At 35.9% G+C, this 17900-nt stretch overlaps 1 protein-coding gene across 1 annotated transcript in view; it reads left to right on the top strand.

Moving 5' to 3' along the window:
* The window catches only part of LOC136033354 (sushi, von Willebrand factor type A, EGF and pentraxin domain-containing protein 1-like), a 306644-nt gene that overhangs the window by 183947 nt on the left and 104797 nt on the right, over nucleotides 1–17900 (top strand). The window contains exons 24-28 of the mRNA XM_065714145.1: nucleotides 1169–1326; nucleotides 3778–3976; nucleotides 7867–8039; nucleotides 14013–14227; nucleotides 17559–17778. Of these exons, the coding sequence (XP_065570217.1) occupies nucleotides 1169–1326; nucleotides 3778–3976; nucleotides 7867–8039; nucleotides 14013–14227; nucleotides 17559–17778 (965 nt within the window). The remainder of the gene's footprint in view (nucleotides 1–1168; nucleotides 1327–3777; nucleotides 3977–7866; nucleotides 8040–14012; nucleotides 14228–17558; nucleotides 17779–17900) is intronic.

Below are 17900 nucleotides of genomic sequence, written 5' to 3'. Positions count from 1 at the left end.
GCCCAGACCGCACCATATTAAATACGTAACCTAACTAACCTAACTCAGCCAAAATACTAACTAAATATTTAGTTTTCCACCGAGACGAAGCTAATTGTCTGGTATAAAAACCGTGAAATTCGGCTATTGTCCCATCTTCGCAGCACAAATTCTCAAGTGTGTACTAGCTAACAAGGAAGTACCTAAGTTTTTTTTTTAATTAATAACACTAAATGGGACAAATAAAGAAACAAACAGCGAAAAGGGAAGAAAAAAGACCAAAGGCCGTCGCAGCGCTCCAAAATTCAAACTAACTACGGTATATTGTTTTTAAGTTCCCACATCCCCACAAGGTATAATCTTCAAATAAATTTTTTCATTGTAGAACTACCGTTTAGAGCTATTTCACCCAGATTCAAATTTATTGAGGGATCTGGCTGCCGAGCAAAAATCTATACCTTCCTGATGGGGGCCAGATCCCCGAAATATAACAGGCAAAAAATGATCATATCTACAACTGGACTAATTCACTTCCGCAGATCAGTTTCTCCAAATCAAAGTTGTGTTTTAAGGCACCGGGTTTGAAGCGTGCTTCGAGCGGGTTTGACAAAATCGTTTTCAGGTTCTCCGTGTTTAACCCAGCCAAACAATAAAGCGTTTACATCTTATGAGTTCCAAGCGTGTTGTGTATGCGTTCTTCAAAAGAGGATGGTTGAATACGGGTTCTGGAAGACCCAAACCCGTGTTGAACACAGTACTCAAAACGATAATCTGCACAACCTGTGTTTTGCTCTGTGTTGGATGTGGATGGCCTGAAAAAAGAGCTCAGAATAATGGTGATGAACCTGTCCAAATGCTGTCTATGAACTTCGAGAAACATATCTGAGAATGAAACTACAATAATGAATTTAACACGAGTAATTCTGATTCATAGTTTTAAATAATTTTGATCTATGCTATACAAGACAGTAATTCTTGGAAAAAAAGACACGTTTGTGAATTTGAGCTACAGAAAATTCAGTTAAAGGGTGCTAAGAAATTTTTTTTGGATATTTGTTGTCCATTATCGGTATTATTATCACCAGAATAATAATAGTAGGGCTGTTTTATTTTAATAAGATTTAGTTCTTGGACTATCTACTCTTTCCGACGTACTTACTCAAAATACTTGTCAAAATTCTCATTGCAGATGTAATTGTCCGGTTGGTTTTTCTGGTATTCGCTGTGAGTTGGAAACTGATGAATGTGAAGAAAATCCTTGCAGTGATGGTGCTACTTGTGTCGATCTTCCTGCTGATTTTACTTGTATTTGTCCCCCTGGAAAAGGCGGTAAAACCTGTGAAAGTAGTAAGTATACTCGTGAACTATTATAATTTACAACTATTAAGAATTTTGGGATGCCATTTGAGTTTCTATAAGGTATCAACCCTTTATAGTGGGGGAGTCCTAAAGGGGTCAATATCCGGTTTTTTAAAAAAGATGAGAATATATTTCCAAGCAATTGCTGTAATAAAATCCTTTTTACTTTTAGACCAGTGGCTCCCAACCAATCTTAGGCCATGCCCCACCAAGGCATTCTTAAAATCTTCATGTCTCCCTCGTGATATTTATTCGTCATTCAAAATTGTACGTGTATTCACTTGAAGGAAGCCTAAAAGGCTATTAATTTGGTATATCTTATGTGTTGTCCTCTAGATACATTTTGTACTAGTGAAAAATATTGTCTTTTTAAATTTCTTTTTGTCATGCATCTTTTTGCTCTTTAAATGCATTTGAATGTAACGTCATTCGAGTGACTTTGTTTGTTAAGGCTCTAAGTATAGTCAGCCAAAGGGTGCAGATCCTGCCTGTGACTCATCAAAATATGCCATGCCCCACCAGTGGGTCCTCCGCCCCACTTTGGAATCACGGTTTGAGACTGTAGAAACTCGTCCTTTGGTCTTCGGATATCTCTAAACTCCAAAACAAAAAAAGCAGTAGCAAATTACCTAAAATCGTATGAAATAAGAAACTAAAAAAAAAGCACCTGGAACCGTTTTTCTTTCGTCCTGCTTTCTTTTTGGTCATTTTACCCAACATTAGCCACAGTTGAGTTTGTAAGTCAAACAGTTCGTGGTAACGAACTGTAGTAAGGAGCGACCCGGCTCAATAGTATTCAAAATTCTAAAAAAACGGAAATTTGATGCCAATAGTTACATCAAAAGAATCGCATTTTAATGATGATTTTAGATATATAAGTTTCATCAAGTTTAGTCTTACCCATCAAAAGTTACGAGCCTGAGAAAATTTGCCTTATTTTACAAAATAGGGGGAACACCCTTTAAAAGTTATAGAATTTTAACTAAAATCACACCAGCAGATTCAGCGTATCAGAGAACCCTGCAGTAGAAGTTACAAGCTCTTATCTACAAAAATGTGGAATTTCGTTATTTTTTTGCCACAAGACAGATAACGGTTTTTTTTACTGATAAGTAAAAAAAGTTTACTGATAAGTACTGATTAGATAACAGATAAGTTTTTTTTTTGTTCTTTTCCCAGGGGTGATCGTGTCGACCCAGTGGTCCTAGAATGCCGCAAGAGGTCTCATTCTAACGGAAATTAAAAGTTCTAGTGCCCTTTTTAAGTGACCAAAAAACTGGAGGGCACCTAGCCCCCTCCCACGCCCATTTTTCTGAGAGTCACCGGATAACAATTCTGAGATAGCTATTTTATTCAGCAGAGTCAAAAAACCTAAAAACTATGTCTTTGGGGACGACTTACTCCCCCACAGTCCCTGTGGGAGGGGCTGCAAGTTACAAACTTTGGCCAGTGTTTACACATAGTAATGGTTATTGGGAAGTGTACAGACATTTTCATGGGGATTTTTTTGGTTGGGGGAGTGTGAGGGGAGGGGGTTATGATGGGGGGAACTTTCCATGGAGGAATTTGTCAAGGGGGAGAAAATTTCTTGAAGGGGGAGCAGGATTCCTTAGCATTTTTTAAAGAGCAATAAAAAAATAAATATAAAAAAGTTTCTTCAACTGAAAGTAAGGAGCAGCATTAAAACTTAAAACGAACAGAAATTATTACGCATACGGGTCATTATTAAGGAATGGGGACAAAATTTAAGCTTTAGTGTAGAGAGCGAGGTATTGACGAGGTGGCGAACCCCCTCATATACGTAATAAAAAAATGCGAATTTAGAAGTTCCTTACGTAAGTTAATTCGTAAGTTGCGTATATCTTTACTAATAAAAACGTTCGTAAAATTAAAAGTTCTAGTTGCCTTTTTAAGTAACCAAAAAACTGGAGGGTAACTAGGCCTACTCCCCCACTCCTTTTTTCTCAAAATCCTCCGATCAAAACTATGAGAAAGCCATTTAGCCAAATGCAAATTTCGTTTTAATTATTCATGTGCGGAGAGCCAAAATCAAAACATCAGTTAAGTCAAAAACGCTCAGAAATTAAAAAAAACAAGTTTTTTTTAACTGAAAGTATGGAGCGACATTAAAACTTAAAACGAACAGAAATTACTCTGTATATGAAAGGGGCTGTTCCCTCCTCAACGCCCCGCTCTTTGCGCTAAAGTTTTTTACTGTTTTAAAAAGTAGATTTGAGAGAAAGAGTCAAACTTTTGCGTAAAGAGCGGGGCGTTGAGGAGGGAACAGCCCGTTTCATATCCGGAGTAATTTCTGTTCGTTTTAAGTTTTAACGTTGCTCCTTACTTTCAGTAAAAAAAAAAACTTAAAAGTGACCGTTAATCTTAGCAAGATCATATTCTATTCTTGTTCCGTTTGTATTATCTACCTTGAATCTTTAGGTCTTTCACCTGCGTTTGTTTTGGAGTTTTCAACCACTGGTTCCTTGGACTATGCAACAACGCCAAATATTAGAAACAAGTTGACCAAGTTTACTCTGTGCTTTTGGATGAAAACAGGTGATAGATCTAACTATGGTACTGCCTTTTCATATGCTACTGAAGAAGAAGACAATGCTTTAACTTTGACGGATTATAGTGGGTGAGACCGACGTTTTTTTTCTTGTGCTTCTTTTTTTTATCTTTTTATTCGATTATAAAGCTTAACTTAACTGTTATGACCTCAAGAAATATAACGTCAAAAATTTCTCGACTTCATTGTAACCTCAAATTAGACTGTCAGAACAAATTATGTTTTTGCTCTGCTTCAAAATTTTTTTTTTGTATTTTTCACCTTATCACACATGCGTGGTAAGTGATGTAGTCTAATGCCCGAGTTGCACCATAGTCACATCTGTCGATAAAGGCCAGACTTATGAATGATGTGATTTTTATCTTGATTTTACCGTCACACTTGTATTTCAGAAGCAGAAAATTAAATTTGCAAGAAATTATTTTGAAAAGTTCGCGCTAACACTAATTTATTTCCAAATGTTCTCTACTAATACTACGTCTTCTTAATTTTTTTCATATTTCCATTGCAGATAGAGAAATTGCTGATCCATTTACGATCAGCAAATATATATGGCACTGTTGTCGTGCACAATCTTGATTTATCGACGTGTTCGACTATATTCTGGCCTGGGTATAATGTTCTTTAATCGCGGAAGTTACCATATTGCAGTTACCTCTTATTTTAGCTTAATCTTACAATTGGCTATGTCACCACAATTTTCTCTTACGTCAGAGCTGGAGCTTTGAAACAATTTATCGAACTCTTCGTGGTGACGATCTGTAAGCAAGGAGCGACCCGGCTTAATAGTAACCGAAACTCTAAAAAACGAAATTTTGATATCAATAGATACATCAAAAGAATTTGTTTTTATGCTGATTTGAAATCTATAAGTTTAATCAAGCTTAGTCTTACGCATCAAAAGTTACCAGCCTAAGAAAATTTGCCTTATTTTCTAAAAAAGGGGGAACACCCCCTAAAAGTCATAGGATCTTAATGAAAGTCACACCATCAGGCTCAGTGTATCAAAGGACCCTACTGTAGAGGTTTCAAGCTTCTATCTGCAAAAATGTTTTTATTTTTTGCCAGAAAATAGATCACGGATGCGTGTTTATTTGTTTTTTTCCCAGGGGTGATCGTATCGACCTAGTGGTCCTAGAATATTGTGGGAGGGCTCATTCGAACGGAAATTCGAAGTTCTAGTGCGTTTTTGAAGTGACCAAAAATGGAGGGCAACTAGGCCCCCTTGTACGCTCATTTTTCCCCAAAGTCAACCGATCAAAATTTTGAGATAGCTATTTCGTTCAGCATGGTCGAAAAATATAATAATTCTGTCTTTGAGGATGACTTAATCCCCCACAGTCCAGGGGGAAGAGCTGCAAGCTATGAACTTTGCCCATTGTTTACGTATAGTATTGGTTATTGGCAAGTATATATACGTTTTCAGGGGGGATTTTTTTCTGGTTTGGGGGAGGGGGTTACGCGGAAGTATCTTTCCTGCAAAAATGTTTTGTATTTTTTGCCAGAAGAAAGATCACGGATGCGTGTTTATTTTTTTTTTCTAGGAGTGATCGTATCGACCTTGTGGTCCAAGAGTATTGCGGGAGGGCTCACTTGAACGGAAGTTCAAAGTTCTAGTGCCTTTTTTAAAAGACCAAAAAATGGAGGGCAACTAGGCCCCCTTTTCCCCCACAGTCCCCAAGGGAAGAGCTGCAAGTTATGAACTTTGCCCATTGTTTGCGTATAGTATTGGTTATTGGGAAGTATACAGACGTTTTCAGGGGGATTTTTTTCTGGTAGTGGGGGGAGAGTTTGGGGGAGGGGGTTATGTGGAAGGATCTTTCCATGGAGGAAGTTTTCATGAGGGAAGGGACGTTGCTATGAATGGTGCGCCCGATTTTCCAGCATTTTTTAAAAACGATCAGAAATAAATAATAAACAATCAAGTTTTTCAAGTGAAAGTAAGGAGCAGCATCAAAACCTAAAACGGACAGAAATTATTACGTATATTAGCGGGTTTGCCCCTAGTCAATACCTCGCTCTTTACGCTGAAGTTCTTTTGTACTTTCAAAAGAGCTATTTATTCTAATTTAACGGCCTTTATGATTAAAGGGTCATTCTTAAAGAATTGGAACAAAATTCGAATTTTAGCGTAAAGAGCGGGGTATACAAGGGGGCAAACCCCCTAATATACGTAATAATTTCTGCTCGTTTTAAGTTTTGATGTTTCTCCTTTCAGTAGAAAGAAACTTGTTTTTTCTATTTAATTTTACCAAAGGGAGTCTTTGTCTGTCGTATTATAAAGAAGGCTAGAACATTAATGTTAAATGTTATGGAATACGAGAGATTCGTGTATGGGCTTATTTGGTTAGTATCTTTATAATGGCCGTTTTGCGGCACAGTGGTTCAGTATTTTTTAGGGCTTATTTGGTTAGTATCTTTATAATGGCCGTTTTGCGGCACAGTGGTTCAGTATTTTTTAGGGCTTATTTGGTTAGTATCTTTATAATGGCCGTTTTGCGGCACAGTGGTTCAGTATTTTTTAGGCTTATTTGGTTAGTATCTTTATAATGGCCGTTTTGCGGCACAGTGGTTCAGTATTTTTTAGGACTTCTTTGGTTAGTATCTTTATAATGGCCGTTTTGCGGCACAGTGGTTCAGTATTTTTTAGGGCTTATTTGGTTAGTATCTTTATAATGGCCGTTTTGCGGCACAGTGGTTCAGTATTTTTTAGGGCTTATTTGGTTAGTATCTTTATAATGGCCGTTTTGCGGCACAGTGGTTCAGTATTTTTTAGGGCTTATTTGGTTAGTATCTTTATAATGGCCGTTTTGCGGCACAGTGGTTCAGTATTTTTTAGGGCTTGTTTGGTTAGTATCTTTATAATGGCCGTTTTGCGGCACAGTGGCTCAGTATTTTTTAGGGCTTATTTGGTTAGTATCTTTATAATGGCCGTTTTGCGGCACAGTGGTTCAGTATTTTTTATGGCTTATTTGGTTAGTATCTTTATAATGGCCGTTTTGCGGCACAGTGGTTCAGTATTTTTTTTTTCCGGATTGATGCTCATTCCACAATTAGTCACTGTTAAGATATAGCTAAAACAAGCTTTAGTTAAAATTAGACCTTTTCATAAGACATTTTTGTGATTGGCTAATGATAGGCTAGCTAGTGACAAGCTAGCTAAGGTAGTAAGTGTATCCATACACCATTTGGAGGCACACTGGAATCGACCGCGATTTTGTAATGGTTAACTCCTTTCAATTGTTGTCATTACAGCTAAGGATTGATAATAAAACTCTCATATTGGCTGGCCTTGGCTAGATTCTAAGAAGTTCAAATGAGCTCATCCTCGGGACTGACCCAAGTATTTAACTAAATTTTGTTATAAATAAGTTCTATGTAAGTTGAAATCTAGGCGTTAAGTTAATCTCTGGATTAGCTAGATTTTGGCTGAAGTTAAATCTCAGTGTAAGTGGAAATTTGCCCCACCTATGCTCAGGATAACTTTTCGTTCAGTGATCGTTTTTCGTCATGTAAAGGAATATTGTTTCTTAGATACTCTTTCCTGCATTATGCAATAACCGACCTCGCAGCTGGCTATAGTTTAGGTAATGTCGAGACCACACTGCCTTTATATGATGATAAATAAAAGTTCAAATAGTGATAAATCCTATTTTTCGCATGAAATATCGAAACGCCCCTAAATATCTAGTATTTTTTTATGAATTATCGCTGTCTAATAAAAAGGATTTATCCCTATTTGAACTTTTATTTATGGCTATAGCTTGATTTCTATCACAGTTGGCAAATCATTGGACTGTTAATAAAGCCATTAGTTTTCATTTTAAAAATGAGAATTTCCCTAAAATTACTAAATTTGAATGAAAGTCAAATAAATATCCTTTTTTTTTGTTCTTGAACCTGTTATACGGTCTGTAATGCAGTTACTATATCTAAATTTAAATACATGTTTATTTTAGATTTGTATTCTATGTTAATGGAGATAAGGTAGTCACAGATATCACTGCAAATGATGACATCTGGCATCTTGTATGTGCCAACTGGAACTCATCTGGGGGACTTTGGTCTGTATACAAAGATGGCGCTTTAAAAGATTCTGGATATGGCCTAGCAAATGACACTTTTATTCCAGGTGAGATTTTAATCCAATTTTTTTCTGGTTCTATGCTTACGAATCTATTGCCCCTTCATTGTACATACTTATTTATAGTATAGCAGTACACACACATACATATCGAGTTACTCCAATATCACATCATACAGATAGTACATCTATTGTCGGTTTTGTCTAGTGAATGAATAAAATGAAAAAAAAACAAGTTTTTTAACTGAGAGTAAGGAGTGACATTAAAACTTAAAACGAACAGAAATTACTCCGTATATTGAAGGGGCTTTTCCCTCCTCAACACCCCGCTCTTTACGCTAAAGTTTGACTCTTTTTCTCAACCTTACTTATTAAAACAATAAAAACTTTAGTGTAAAGAGCGGGGCTTTGAGGAGGAAAAAGTCCCTTTAATATACGTAGTAATTTCTGTTCGTTTTAAGTTTTAATGTTGTTCCTTACCTTCAGTTAAAAAACTTGTTTTTTTCATTTTATTTCTGAACGTTTTTGAATTAATACATTTTTTTATTTTGGTTGAATAATTAAAACGAAATTTGGATGTTATTTTTTCTGGCTAAATGGCTTTCTCTTGGTTTTAATCGGAAGATTTTGATGAAAAAAGGGGTGGGGGAGGAGGTCTAGTTGCCCTCCAATCTTATGGTTACTTAAAAAGACAACTAGAACTTTTAATTTTTCACTAGCGTTTTTATTAGTAGAAAATATACGTAACTTAAGAATTAACTTACGTAACGAACGTCCATATTTGTATATTTTTATTGCACATATGAGGGGGTTTGCCCCCTCGTTAATATCTCTTTGCCGCTCTTTACACTAAAGCTTAAATTTTGTCCCATTTCTTTAAGAATGAACCCTGAATCACAAAGGCCGTAGAATATATAGTTGAAATTACTAAAAACGCTTTAGCGTAAAGAGCGAGATACTTAGGAGGAGATGAACCCCACATATGCATAATAATATCCGTTTGTTTTAAGTTTCAATGCTGCTCCTTACTATCAGTTGAACGACTTTTCCATACTAAATTTTTCATTTTTTTTAATAGTACTGAAATATCCTGCGCCCCCTTCATGGAAATTATCTCCTCCCATGGCAAATTCTTCCATGGAAAGATCCTCCCACATAACCCCCTCCCCTCAACCGCCCACCCAACCAAAAAAAATCCCACTGAAAACGTCTGTACACTTCCCAATAACCATTACTATAATGGTAATGGTAATTACCATTACCATTATACTGGTCAAATTTCGTAACTTGAAGCCCCTCCCTTCGGACTGTGAGGGAGTAAGCCGTCCCCCAAAGACATTGTTAATCGGTTTTTTGACTATGCTGAACAAAATGGCTATCTCAAAATATTGATCCGTTGACTTTGGGAAAAAAGTGAGCGTGGGAGGGGGCCTAAGCGCCCTCCAATTTTTTTGGTCACTTAAAAAGGGCACAAGAACTTTTAATTTTCGTTAGAATGAGCCCTCTCGCAACATTCTAGCACCACTGGGTCGATACGATCACCCCTGGAAAAAGAAGGAAAAAAAAGAAAACACGCACCCGTGATCAGTCTTCTGGCAAAAATACGAAATTCCACATTTTAGTAGATGGGAGCTTGAAACTTTTACAGCAAGGCTCTCCGATAGGCTACGCTGAATGCGATGGTGTGATTTTCGTTAAGATTCTCTGACTTATAGGGAGTGCTTCCCCCTATTTTCCAAAATAAGGCAAATTTTCTCAGGCTCGTAACTTTTGATGGGTAAGACTAAATTTGACTAAACTTATATATTTGAAATCATCATAAAAACTGATTCGTTTGATGTATCTATTAGTATCAAAATTTCGTTTTTTAAAGTTTCATTTACTATTGAGCCGGGTCGCTCCTTACTACAGTTCGTTACCACGAAGTGTTTGATTCTCTTTCCTTCTGTGACTTCTTTTTTCTTTCTTTTTTTGCTTTTTTCTCCTTTTTCTTTTTTTTGTTTTCTTTTTTTTGTCATTACTTGTTTTTGAATTTTATGTGCTTAATCGATTAGTTTAATACATGTAGGTTTTATTTCGTGATTTTCCTACTTAAGTGGCCATAGAGCCTTTGTGGGATCTCTGATTGTGATATTGAGTTGTTGTTTTAATTGCTGAAAAAAAAATGAATGCATGTATATATGTATGTACACTAAACGTGTGTATTATAATATTACATACGATTGTATTATAATTATAATTATAAGATTACATACGTTGTATTATAATATACAAAATACGAGTATATACAATTAGATATAATGGTGAATATCTATCCATAGCATTACCTTCTCGTTTTAAAATGACGCAGAGTTTCCTCAAAATACGAGTATTTGACGTATATACTCGGTATACGAGTAAAATACGAGTATATACGAGTAAAATACGAGTATATACAATTAGATATAATGGTAAATATCTATCCATAGCATGACCTTCTCGTTTTAAAATGACGCAGAGTTTCCTCAAAATACGAGTATTTGACGTATATACTCGGTATACGAGTAAAATACGAGTATATACGAGTTAAATACGAGTATGTACAATTAGATATAATGGTAAATATCTATCCATAGCATTACCTTCTCGTTTTAAAATGACGCAGAGTTTCCTCAAAATACGAGTATTTGACGTATATACTCGGTATACGAGTAAAATACGAGTATATACCATTAGGTATACTGGTAAATATCTATTTAAACCTTCTCGTTTTAAAATGACGCAGAGTTTCCTCTAAATACGAGTGATGGAATGACCTACAAAATGACCGTTGTTAATTAATGGAAATTTTTAAAAATAACACCTTGACCGTGAAGCTCTGTTAGGTCTTCTGTTAAGAATTTTTTTGTTCGTATTTATGCCACATATGAAATAAAAATTTCTCTTCCCTCCCTTGCTCTACGCCTGAAGTATGCATAAAAAAGGCAAGCCCATTGCGACTGATTGTCATAAACTCTCACAGAGCGATTCTATGATTCTATACATGCACTTACTCTGAGATTTTTTCTGTAGCTTTGAATTAATATACTCCTAACGTAAAGTTGATCCTCCTACCGCAAAGTTAACCAGGCAATCAACGCAACCAAATAAGGTACAGCTACTTCGTATAAATCTAAACATAAAATTTATTTTTCAAAGTATTATTTTTCAAAGTAATTTATTTTTCAACGTATGGGGAAGGGGAGTAATTTGGTTACTTTTGTATGTTTTTTTATGAAAATACCTAAACAGGTATTTTCAAACAGTTTGTGGTAACTAACTGCAAGTAAGGAGCGACCCGGCTCAATAGTCACCGAAACTAAAAAATGGAATTTTGACACCAATAAATATATCAAAGGAATCGACTTTTTACACTGATTTCAAATATATAAATTTGATTAAGTTCAGTTGTGACCATCAATGGTTACGAGCCTGAGAAAATTTTCCTGATTTTCGAAAAAAAAGAGAAAACACCCTCTAGAAGTCAATGAATCTTAATGATAATCACACCATTAGATTCAACGTATTCAAGAACCCTGTAGTGGAAGTTTCAAGCTCCCATCTGCAAAAATGTGGAATTTTGTATTTTTTTTGCCAGAAGAAAGATCGCGGATGTGTGTTCATTTGTTTGTTTTCATTGTATGTTTACCCCAGGGGTCATCGTATCGACCCACAGGTCCAAGAATATTGGGAGAGGGCTCATTCGAACGGAAATTAAAAGTTCTTGTGCCCTTTTAAGTGACCAAAAATTGAGGGGAACTAGGCCCTCCTCCGCCGTTTTTCCCACAATCGTCCATTATTTGAGATAGCCATTTTGTTCATTATAATTGAAAGGCCCAATAAATATGTCTTTGGGTATAACATGATCCCCCCACATCCCCAGGGGAAGGCTCTTTAAGTAATAAAACTTGCCCATTGTTTACGGATAGTATTTGCTATTGGGATGTATGCATAGATTTTCGGGTGGGTGGAGGACAAATTTTCTGCTGGGTTTTTCCGTGGGGAATTTTCCATGGGGAGGGAAGTTTCCAGGGAGTGAACTTGTCAAGAGGAATTGCACACTGAGGAATTTGCGAGAATTCATATACAAAATTCTTTTTATATACCTTGTTCTCTCTTTTCCGTCTCGATTTTACGTGCCGAGTGGTTAAGAGTAATTGTCTGGGCTAAATTTTCATCGGGATTGAATTATCTAGAAGATATTTCCGTGGGGAGGGGCATCTCCGTGGAGATGGGGACAGATTTCTTGGCATTGTTCAAAAAACGAACTAAAATTAAATTTAAAAAGAACAACAAGTTATCAACTGAAAGTAAGGAGCAATATTAAAACTCAAAACGAACAGAAATTATTACAAATATAAAGGGGTTGCACCCTCCTCAACACCTCACTCTTTACGCTAATTTTTTTAGTACTTTTGAAAAAGCGTCTTATTGTTCTAATTAAATGGCCCTTGAGTTTCAGTAGGCATTCTTAAAAAAATTGGACAAAATTCAAACTTTAGCATAAAAAGCGAGGTGTTGAGGGGGGGGCAAACCCCCTCATATATGTCATAATTTCTCTTCGTTTTAAGTTTTAATACTGCTCCTTACTTTCAGTTGAGAAAACTTGTTTTTTTTTCAGTTAATTTCTCATTGTTTTTTGAAATAATGCTGGAAAATCCAGCGCCCCCTTCATGAAATTCTCTTCCCCCATGATAAATTCCTCTAAGGAAAGATCCCTTGGAAAAAAAAACAAAAAAGCCATAAAACAAATAAACACGCATCCATGATCTTTCTTCTGGCAGAAAATACAAGATTCCACATTTTTGCAGGTAGGAGCTTGAAACCTCTACAGTAGGGTTCTCTGACACTCTGAATCTGATGGTGTAATTTTCATTAAGATTCTATGACTTTTAGGGGGTGTCTCCACCTTTTTTCGAATATAATGCAACTTTTCTCAGGCTCGTAACTTGTGATGGAAGGACTGAACTTGATGAAACTTGTGTATTTAAAATCAGCATAAAATCTAGATTCTTTTGATGCATCTATTGGTATCAAAATTTCTTCTTTTAAAGTTTTGGTTACTATTGAGCCTGGTTGCTCCTTACTTACAGTTTGCTACCACGAACAGTTTGATGATGCGTAAGACTTGTTTGCGACGCAATCTACTAGACACAGGCTTACAATAAAATGCCTTTTTTGACAAAAGAAAAACTCAATCTCTGTGCGCAAGGTGACGAAAGACGTCTTATCAAACGGTTCGCGGTAGCAAACTGTAAGTAAGGATCGACCTGGCTCAATAGTAACCAAAACTCTAAAAGAAGAAATTTTGATACCAGTAGATGCATCAAAAGAATCTGGATTTCATGCTGATTTTAAATACATAAGTTTCATCAAGTTTAGTCTTTCCAGTCACTGACTGTGTATGTGGAAACTAATCATATAGTGTGAAAATAAAGTTCCATCGAATACTGAAAGAAAACTTTGGTATCTAGAAGCTCAGATTTTTAATTAGCATCGTCAAATTTAAACCTTTTATAAACAAAAACCGGCTTGGAAAACGTGACTGAAATCTAAAAACAAAAAAACGGGAAAAAAAGTTGAGGAAGTGTCTTAAGCAAAGGAGAATCGTATTTTGAGGTTGAAGTATTTGAAACATAATATTTGGCAGTATGGAGTTTAATTTTATGTTTGGTATAATCTAATTGAGAACCCGTCTGCAAAAACATAAAAAGGATGAAACGAAGAAGAGAAGGAATATTTACACTTGCAAAACAATGACAACAGTAATGAAGTGTAACTTCACATACAAGGCAAGGAAAAAAAGGTATAATCTAATTGAGAATCCATCTGTCAAAACATAAAAAGGATGGAGAAAAATAATGAAACAAAGAAGAGAAGGAATATTTACACTTGCAAAACAACGACAACAGTAATGAAGCGTAGCCTCATACAAGGCAAGGAAAAAAATCACCCAAGGACCTTGTCATCTTTGAAACTAGCAATTCAATAATTTTCTTTTAGGAGGAGGCATAGCAATCTTAGGACAAGAGCAAGATCAGCTAGGAGGTGGTTTTAGTCCAGCTGAAGCATTTATTGGCAAACTTTACCATTTGGAGCTGTGGGATTACATATTGAGTTCAGACGATATCGAGGCACTGTATGAGAGTTGTGAGTACAAGCTTGGAAATGTGGTAGCGTGGCCAGACTTTAAGGGAGAACTCCGCGGAAGAATTACGGTAAGATTCTCAGGTGTGATCGCTGGTGTGGTAAGGTATAAAGGCATTATTCTAAGAAAAAATTAATCATCAAAACTACAAGACCAGAACAAGAAAAAGAGCTAAGATGTAAATGAAACCCAGATCGATCATTTATTAACATAAAGTCTTGTATAGTATGTTCAGCATTTATAGCCTTTTGAAAAGTGTATTGTGCATTCCTTTTTCAATATGGTCAATTTTAACCTTAAACCTCAGTATGTATAGGATTTCGAAGTAAACATTCAAAACTTTTTGTATTCGTAATTTCTCACTAATCACAAGAAAAAAATCGTGAAGGAAAAAAAAGGAAGAAAAAAGGAAATAAAAATAGAGAAAAGAAGAAAGAAAACAATAAAGAAAAGAATCATTTAAAAAAAGTATTATAAGTATAGTTGTAAAAAGGTCGTAAAGTGAAATCAGGATCTAATAGCTTGGCTTCAAATCAAACTTAAATTTTCTCTCTGCGTTTCACGACCCAATGAGCATAAATATTTTAACCATAAATATTTAACGCTTGAAATGTCGTTTATTAAATTAATTTTTGTTATCTTTTAGAAGCAACTTGAATAATAAAAAGGAACTGGAAACTGATAATCTAATACCACTCAGTCGATAAAACCTAATTTTTAAGATCGAAGATAAAACCTAATTTTTAAGATCGGAAAGTGGCTTTGACGAAATGAAAAAAAAAAACAAAAAAAAAAAAAACACAGCAGTATTTTACAAGGGATACCAACAAGCATGACGAGATCAAATCTCAAATCGGAGTCCATACTCTCAAACTGTGATGACAAACCACGGCAATAGATCCAGGGTCGATTTGGCGTGGCTTCATTGTCGGTGATCTACAAATACATGCATTGCCCTCTATCTGAGGAGGTATCAAGGCTCATTCCAGAGAGAATGAAGACTTTGTGATCAACTTGCCAAAGTACAGCTTGACAGGACTACCGTTTGCAGGCCGCAACCCGCCAAGAATACTTGAAGACGAGTTTCGCTCGATGCGAAACTTATGTGAGGCCATATGGAATGGCCTCCCAGAAGGATGGCCTATCTCAGAAAATACTTCTCTTGAGGCGTTCAAGAGAAGGCATAATAAGCACTTTAAAAGTAATTAGCTTAGTAATTTACCTGGACTAGTGGCATATCATCGCTTCTGATGGAGCCGTGAAACCTGTATGTGTAAAAAAAAATCTAGTGTCCTTTCGTTTCTTTTTAGTCTAAATTTCTTACTGAGCTTTTTTAACATTATATAACAGATTTTAAAAAAAGAAGGTGAAACAAATAGTTCGGTCTGAAATATCATAAAGGCCGTGACGAAATATATCTCTTTCCCTACACACATATACGAAAAAGAACACTGACGCCAATCGTCTTTGCGTGAAAAAATTACTTATGCAATTTCTCAAGTAAAAATTTCTCAAATAAATTTCTCAATTTATGGAATTTCTCAAGACAGTGGGAAACAAATTAGACTGAATATTTCGGCCCTATGTCCAAGGGCCGTCCTCAGCCATACAGATATATAGTAAAAAACAACTTACAAGAAGATAAAATGAATGCTTTTCCTTGATTTGCGTTTCGAGAATGATGGGTGCCCCTCTCCCTAACTTGCTCCCTCTAAAACTTATCTCCCATATATTTACAAAAAATAATTTTTTTGATTTAATGCTGTTTTTTAATGTTGCCCCTTACTTTCAGTGGATAAAAATTTGTTTTTTATTTAATTTCTGATCGTTTTCTTAAATAATGCTGGGAAATCTGGTGCCTCCTTCATGGAAAAATTCTCACTCCTATTAAAAACTCCTTCATAGAAAGATCCTGCCACGTAACCCTTTCCCCCGACTTCAACCCCCCCCCCCAGAAAAAGTCCCCCTGAAAACGTCTGTATACTTCCCAATTACCAATACTATATGTAAAAAAATGGGTAAAGTTCATACCTTGCAGCGCTTCCCCCTGGGACTGTGGGAGATTAAGTCGTCCTGAAAGACATAGTTATTAGATTTTTCGACTATGCTGAACAAAATGGCTATATCAAAATTTTGATCCGGTGACTTTATGAAAAAAAAGCGTTAGAGGGGGCCTAGTTGCCCTCTAATTTTTTAGTACCTTAAAAAGTGCACTAGAACTTTCAATTTCCGTTTGAATGACCCCTCTTCCAATATTTTAGGAATACTGGGTCGATACAATCGCCCCTGAAAAAAAAAACAAATAAACACGCATCCATGATCTTTCTTCCGGCAAAAAATAAAAATATTACATTTTTGTATATAGGAGCTTGAAACCTCTAAAGTAGGGATCTTCGATATGCTGAACGTGATGGCATAATTTTCATTAAGATTCTATGTCTTTAGGGGGTGTTTCCCCCTTTTTTCGAATACAAGGCAAATTTTCTCAGGCTAGTATCTTTTGATGAGTAGGACTAAACGTTTTTTTACAATTTCGGTTACTACTGAGCTGGGTCGCTCCTTACTTACAGTTCGCTACCACGAACTGTTTGACTACCGTGAAAAAGGGAGATACTTGGCAAGAAATGCGTTTGGCTCGTACAAGTGCATGCTATCTTTGCTTTTTTTAGGAAACATTTTTTACCTATCCTTTGAACATTTTTCCTCTCGTATCGATAAATTCTTCTCATCGATTTTCCCATGCGTCTGAACCATTAGTGCTTTGACATATCTTTTACACACATTCAAGACTACTACTATCATCGTAGTGAAACTTTGCCCAGCAGAGCAAAAACTTCATAACTAACTTATCTTCGATTAAATGTTGGTTTTTTAGAACTAAGGTCTTAATTAAAATAAAAAGTAAAATGAAGAAAGCAAAGCATATCAGGCTTTGAAAGCAGATTTAAGAGAGATTTATAAATCTAAACACAGTCTTTTGGTCCTTTTTGGTGGAAGCGAGTTCTTGTATCAAAATAAAAAGTATAAAATGAGAGACGAATAAAATAATTGCAACTAATGATATGAGAATAAACTGTCTCCTGAGCCATTTACGAAGTCGACAATCTTAAACGTTTCAGTTGTCAGATCTTTTATGCAGGGACAGATAGCAAGCCTGTCGTCTAGCCTTGCGACAGCTCAGATTAAAACCTGGGCCCCGTATTCCCAAATAGAGACCAATACGCAGCGTTACCATAAGATAAACAATTGTAGAATTTACACAAATAAGCTTAGCTTTGTTATTTGTAGGCAAAGTGAGATGGCGTTCTTATCATTTCTCTTTTGTCAGTTTTTGTTTTGGCCAAGTATAATATTTGAATTAAATTATTTGTGGTACCCATCGACAGTATTTTATGTTTTAGATAGAAGAGCCAAGTTTCTGTTGGGGCTGTATTTTACCAAAACATCCACCATATGGAAGGATAATTTACAAAGAAAACATTACTGGCAATGTAAAAGTAGCGCAGCCTATGTCCGCTCTTTCTTACAGATGTGATTTAGGCTATAAGTTGAACTCTGACAACCCTGAACGGATTTGCCTCATTCATGGCAATTGGTCTGGAATCGACCTTCGCTGTAAAAGTAAGTTTAACTTAGGCTTCAAGTTAAACTCTGAGAACGCTGAACAGATTTGACTCATTCATGGTAATTGGTTTCGGGAATCGACCTTCATTGTAAAAGTGGGGTTAGCTCATCCAGTGTTT

The sequence above is a fragment of the Artemia franciscana genome, chromosome 11 (genome assembly GCF_032884065.1).
Source record: "Artemia franciscana chromosome 11, ASM3288406v1, whole genome shotgun sequence".
Classification (NCBI taxonomy): domain Eukaryota; kingdom Metazoa; phylum Arthropoda; class Branchiopoda; order Anostraca; family Artemiidae; genus Artemia; species Artemia franciscana.
Note: the sequence above shows the minus strand (reverse complement) of the source record. Positions and strands in the feature narration are given on the sequence as shown.